This window comes from Bidens hawaiensis, unplaced genomic scaffold (assembly GCF_021521415.1).
Source record: "Bidens hawaiensis isolate Kalapana, Puna unplaced genomic scaffold, B.hawaiensis_p1.1 tig00035561_1, whole genome shotgun sequence".
Classification (NCBI taxonomy): domain Eukaryota; kingdom Viridiplantae; phylum Streptophyta; class Magnoliopsida; order Asterales; family Asteraceae; genus Bidens; species Bidens hawaiensis.
Genome location: NW_027496194.1, coordinates 63,744 through 69,743, shown reverse-complemented (window position 1 = coordinate 69,743; position 6,000 = coordinate 63,744). Strand labels below are relative to the sequence as shown.

General features: G+C 33.9%; 1 protein-coding gene across 1 annotated transcript; it reads left to right on the top strand.

The window, feature by feature from the left end:
- Window positions 1-1,186: 1,186 nt before the first annotated feature.
- On the top strand, window positions 1,187-4,382 carry LOC143587546 (chromatin remodeling protein EBS-like). The gene is made up of 5 exons (XM_077068809.1): window positions 1,187-1,277; window positions 2,565-2,907; window positions 3,725-3,793; window positions 3,891-4,026; window positions 4,108-4,382. Exons 1-5 carry the CDS (start codon window positions 1,205-1,207, stop codon window positions 4,132-4,134), a joined length of 648 nt encoding a protein of 215 aa, XP_076924924.1. The 5' UTR covers window positions 1,187-1,204; the 3' UTR covers window positions 4,135-4,382.
- The last annotated feature ends 1,618 nt before the right edge of the window (window positions 4,383-6,000 follow it).

The window sequence follows — 6,000 nt, the reverse complement described above, 5'->3', positions numbered from 1 at the left end:
TTTTCTATCTACCAATAATATGGGATCATTAACATGGTTAAAGCTAAACTGTTTGTCCAGGAAAGTTTGCGATCGAGTAAATAGCTCTACGAACGAATGGGTTGGATCGAGTTGTAAAATGACGCTTTGCGCCCAATCATTGCGGATAACCCTTGCATCCTCTATATTACCGCGTCCCTTCGTGTAATTCTTCTGAATATCTAATATTTATGTACTTGCTCATGATCATGGTTTAAATGGATTGATTTTTGTTGGAACTTATATTGCGTGTACGTATTATTCGACATGATGCTTCGTAAGGACGACCGACATGATAAATTTCAGTTATCTTTTTAACAATATAATTTTTTATATTAATTCCTTAAGTTCTATATTAGGGGGTTGTTTGGGATTCCTTATTTTTACCTCCTTATGACTTATGGAAAAGTCATAAGTTACAACCTTGTTTCTTATGAAACTTTTCCTCTCACATATTAAGCAAACTCAAACATCTTTTTAACTTTTTAATAAGTTATAAGTCAATATTACAATATTTATTGCAATAGTTATAAGTTAATCTTTTGATATTAAGCAAACCCAAACATCTTTTTAACTTTTAGTTTTATGTGTTTGCAGTATTTATTACAATATTTATTTGTATGTTTTTATAGGTTTTTTCATGTTTCAATGATTTTATATTACATTTATTTGTGTATTTAAGTTACGTACGTAATAAATATCATGTTGTCATCTCAAAAAATATACTACAAATTATCTTGTCAATTAAAATTATATATGTTTGTTAGACGATTTCTATATATCCACTCATTTCGTACACGGATCAATAGCCTAGTAATAATAAAAGACATTGAGAACAATTTAGTAAAACACAATTAAGAAAAAACAAAATCACCATAACCAATAACCTAGTGTATAAAAATTCCATTAATTTTTTTCTTAATTTTATATAATAATATGATGCTCACGTATATAAAAAAACGCTTATTATGACAATGATTTTTGTTTCCTAAAAAACTCACAATCAATGCATATCCTTAAAAAAAAAAAATGAAAAAAATTGCGTAGTTCCTGCTGTAACCTAACCCAAATAAAGAAGCACATTTGATTTTCATAGGAAGGATAATGGTCCTGGATTTAGGAATGACGAAACGCCTCAAATCCATCCCTCAATAAATAAAGTATCATCTGATTTAGTTAATTAAGGATGGCGAAAACTAGACCAGGCAAGCGAGACTTGGAATCTTACACCATCAGAGGCACCAACAAAGTCGTCAGAGGTAGTAACTAACCTTTTATTTATTATTTATACACTTTTCTTCTTCTAATTTCTATTTTTATAACTAGATTTTATCAAATCCCTCAGATTCTATACATACACCATTTTAGGGAGTTAATTGCAGACTGTTTCTATTGGATTGTGATTGTGCAGTCAACATGATTATTGCAGCAGCAGCAGCAGCAATATTGTTTGTGTGTGTAAAGTAAACTTCAGTTAGGATTATTGTTGAATAACGTCATTTTGACTTAACCTTTTTTTAACAATAACAACAATATAACCACCTAACCATTACATGGCCCACTCCATGCTGTGCTTTTTCATTTTAGCCTTTTGCATCATATGCGCAGTTAAGAAACCCTAAACGGTGACCTAATGAGGATGGTGGCCGAAAATGGTCTTGGTTTGGCTAAAAAGGGGGAAATGGCGCTGCCGTTTTGTTTAATCAGTGCGATTTTGACACCTAAGCCCAAAAATGTGCTTTTATTATTATTATTATTATTATTAATTTGGAACACGAGGGAATAAACATAAACGAACAGGTGTCACATTCGTTCATTTATGTTTGTGAACATTCGTTAGTGTATGTTTGTCTAAGTTCGTTCCTTATGCTAGTTTGTATACTTATTTATCATTTTAGTCCCGTTACAATTTAGTCTAGTTTTATTAATTTTTTAGGCCCGAAAGATTGATGCTCACGTGATCTTTTAGTTAGTGTTTGGTAAGTTGTGCTCATTAATCTATGTTCAGTTATGTTCGTTCGCGAACCGTTCGGTTATACTATTAGCGAATGAACATAAACGAACGCAAACATGTTCATTTTCTTAACGACGAACACGTACAGGAAACCCCTATTCATTTAACTGTTCGTGTTTGTTCGGTTCGTTTGCATGCATACACATGACTGATATTACCATAAATTGACATATCTTAAAAGTTTATTACATATCTATATGCGTACCAAACTAAGAAAACAAGATTTTAATTTTTCCTGTTTTCATCTTATTTGCAAGTTGGGGATTCTGTGTTGCTTCGATCCTCTGAGAACGAAAAAAATCCATACGTGGCTCGTATAGAGAGCATAAACATGTTCATTTTCTTAACGACGAACACGTACAGGAAACCCCTATTCATTTAACTGTTCGTGTTTGTTCGGTTCGTTTGCATGCATACACATGACTGATATTACCATAAATTGACATATCTTAAAAGTTTATTACATATCTATATGCGTACCAAACTAAGAAAACAAGATTTTAATTTTTCCTGTTTTCATCTTATTTGCAAGTTGGGGATTCTGTGTTGCTTCGATCCTCTGAGAACGAAAAAAATCCATACGTGGCTCGTATAGAGAGCATTGAGGCCGATGTTAAGGGAAACGTTAAGGTTCGAGTTAGATGGTATTATCGGCCTGAAGAATCAATTGGAGGAAGAAGGCAATTTCATGGAATAAAAGAATTATTTTTATCAGATCATTATGATACTCAAAGTGCTCATACAATTGAAGAAAAGTGTATTGTTCATACTTTCAAGAATTACACCAAGCTTGAGGATGTGGGACCCGAGGACTACTTTTGTCGGTTTGAGTACAAGGCTGCAACAGGAGGGTTCACGCCTGACCGTGTCGCAGTGTAAGTTTTTGCATGCTCGGTGTTAATGTTGACTTGTTTAGTTATAATGGGTTGGGTTGGGTTGTGCTACTTTTTTAACTAGTTAAATGGGTAAAGTAAAATGGGCATACGGGTCAACCCAAAATGCTTAAACTTTTAATATATAAAACTTCAAATCTTTTTGTTCAAAGTTAGAATTATTATTGTAATTTTTTAAATCAAATTTGAAAAGCTAACTATTTATTAAAAGAATATAAATTTTGACAAAAGTTGTTTTGGGTTATTTCAGCCATTAGGGGGTGTAAACGAGCTGAGCCCGTGCTCGACTAAGCTCGAGTTTGGGTGTGGGACGGGTTTAGTCATAAGAATAACATAATATTTAGTACTAAAGAAAAACAGTTAAATGAAGCTAACTTAAACTAATAAATGCAAAATAGAAAAAAAAATGTGGGGAAGCATGAGGGTATGAAACAAACATCGGAGAGACACTAGACAAAAACTAAGGTAAAGTTAAGTTAAGCTCCTAAGACATATTTCTAACCTAACTATATCTCCCCCTAAAAGTCCTTAAAAGACCTTAACCTTAAATCTTACATATCTAAGAGCTCCTATCCTTAACCGTGTTCTCAGAGAGGTGCAGGTTTAACAAATATACGCTAAATATATTAAATAAAAGTTACATAAAGAATAGCCTCGCGAGCCAGCTAAAGCTCGTTTAAGCTCGGCTTGATTCGATCTCGAGCAGCTCACGAGTGGCTTGGCTCGTTTACACCCCTTCCAACCATGCAAAAAAGAACTGTTTTGACCAATTATTGTTTCATGATTTCTTTTTGAAAAGGTACTGCAAATGCGAGATGCCATATAACCCTGATGACTTGATGGTTCAATGCGAAGCCTGCAAAGACTGGTACATACATTTTCAAAATGATCATACAAATTTCATGAGTTGTGCATTAATAACGGTTTGAATTATTTTGCCTTTTATAATCCATATGCTATTTCAGGTATCATCCTGCATGTCTAAATATGACAATCGATCAGGCAAAGCAACTAGATAGTTTTACGTGTGACGAATGCTCGTCCTTAGATGGTAAAAGGCCTCACGGTCGGACTTCAGGATCGGGCCTGCCCAATGGCAAGGTGAGATTATATTTGCAAATTTTAATCCAATTTATTTCATATCATTGTCATTTTGATTTCAATTTCTTGGATGTTTTTCAGGCGGCAAGCAAGCGCCAAAAGAAGTGAGTTAGCTTGAACAAGGTTGTACCACGTGTTATGGGTGTTGTACAGTGCAGATGTCATGCTCAAAAACCTTGTGGTGTTAACAATTAGTGACGAGAAGTCGTAGTTTAAACTGTATTTAAGTGTTTCCACTTGTGATTTGAGATTTCTGTTCCGAATTTGGTCGTTCGTTTGTCAGGCTTAGCTGTTTTAGACCGCACCGTGGTCTTGGTTCACTCACTCGGGTTTTGCTAACTATTGTTAAGTTGTTTTTCATAGAGTCGGGTTTGGTCCCCTGTGTGTATTCTCATCCTAAGTACTATGGCTTCCAAACTTTTTAAAACTTATTATAATATTACAATATCAATATTGAAATGATTTTATGTATGTACAATTGTACATACACACTTCATTCTCAATATTGAAGTTCATATATAAAAAAACATGAAGGAATCATGGATATCCATAAGCATATCTCTAATTAAACAACCTAAAGGGATTATATAAAACCTTAGAAGCATGTCTGTAAACACTGATACTCAACATTTAAAATGGCAAATCTAGTTTGTATGTATTATGATGTTGATTTTTCAATATTGATCTCACCGTGGTGCATGTCGATGACAACGCCACACCGTGAAAATGACTCATGTTTTGGATGTATAGATTTTTGTTGGTGGTTAGGGCTTTGTTTTTATTAACCTGATGTATAACCATTTGTCTGTAGGTGATGTTAAGTTATTTATGTGAATGTATTGTGTATGTAATTTATACATGGGTATATAGGTGTAACTACCTCAATTTGCTGGATTTAATGGTGGCAATGAGGTGCCAGGATTTAATGGTGGTGGGGTTGGGTGCATTTTGCGTGAGAGAAAGGGCGGAACCCACTTAAATACATTTGTAAAATTGAATGTATGTTTGGTAGACTTTTAATGATTACATTAAGAGGCATGGCTATCTTTGAGAATTGTTAAAAAATTCTGGGCTGAAGATGAAAAAAAAATGGGTTTTGTAAAAAAGTTTTTTGTTAGGTTTAAACAATTGAACTTTTAAATAACCTTACTTGGTTATGATTTGGGTTGTGTAAAAACCTTTTTGTATAACAATTAACAATAGGGTTAAACATGACCACAACATTTTGGTTGAGAGTCACACTCTTTTACCACTAGACCAAGCTAGTGGTTGTATAATTGAGTTTAAACATTAAATATACATATTGTTTTTCATATGTATGCATATATATATATTTAAAAAAAAATCAAGTCTAGCGGGGTGTCAGACTCGGGCCCGTCGACCACCCTGCATTCCATGAGAGCCGACCCTGTTAAGAGGCTAATTCTGAATTAGTCATGTAGAGTGTGTTGGGTTACACATTTTAATGCCTTCCAAAGCCTCTTGAAGGTTAAGTTTCAGAGGCATGCTCAGAGGTTACCTCTTAATCATCGATCATACCTCTTATCAATTCAACACTAGATTGCCAAACAACCCTAAATAAATTTATATTTATTTTAATATCTAATTTATTGAATTTTGTTAATAGGAAGGGTAGCTTGGTAATTTTGTTTGAGCTTAACAGGAGAATTTAAGGACGTTAACTACTAAGGATCATCCATGTTATGAAAACGTAAATATCGGGCCAATTAGTGAACATTTTTCCAACCATCATGATTAACCGGGTAATTAGTGAACCTTAAGGACCAAACATGCAAAAACTGTAATCCGTAGAGACCAATCATTCAGTTAACTAGTTAGATATTTAATATAGAGAGTACTAAAATAGTTATAAGGTATCGACGGTGACTAGTGAAAAGATTCGAACCTCTCATCCAAAACATATTCTAGAAGACCCACGTTTTCTTTTCTTGTCCTGCACACCTTTGTCCGACT

Coding starts and splice junctions, on each gene's coding strand:
- LOC143587546 (XM_077068809.1), top strand. CDS start 1,205: ATGGCGAAAACTAGACCAGGCAAGCGAGACTTGGAATCTTACACCATC. Junction 3,794..3,890: donor TGCGAAGCCTGCAAAGACTG/GTACATACATTT, acceptor ATGCTATTTCAG/GTATCATCCTGCATGTCTAA. Junction 4,027..4,107: donor CGGGCCTGCCCAATGGCAAG/GTGAGATTATAT, acceptor GATGTTTTTCAG/GCGGCAAGCAAGCGCCAAAA.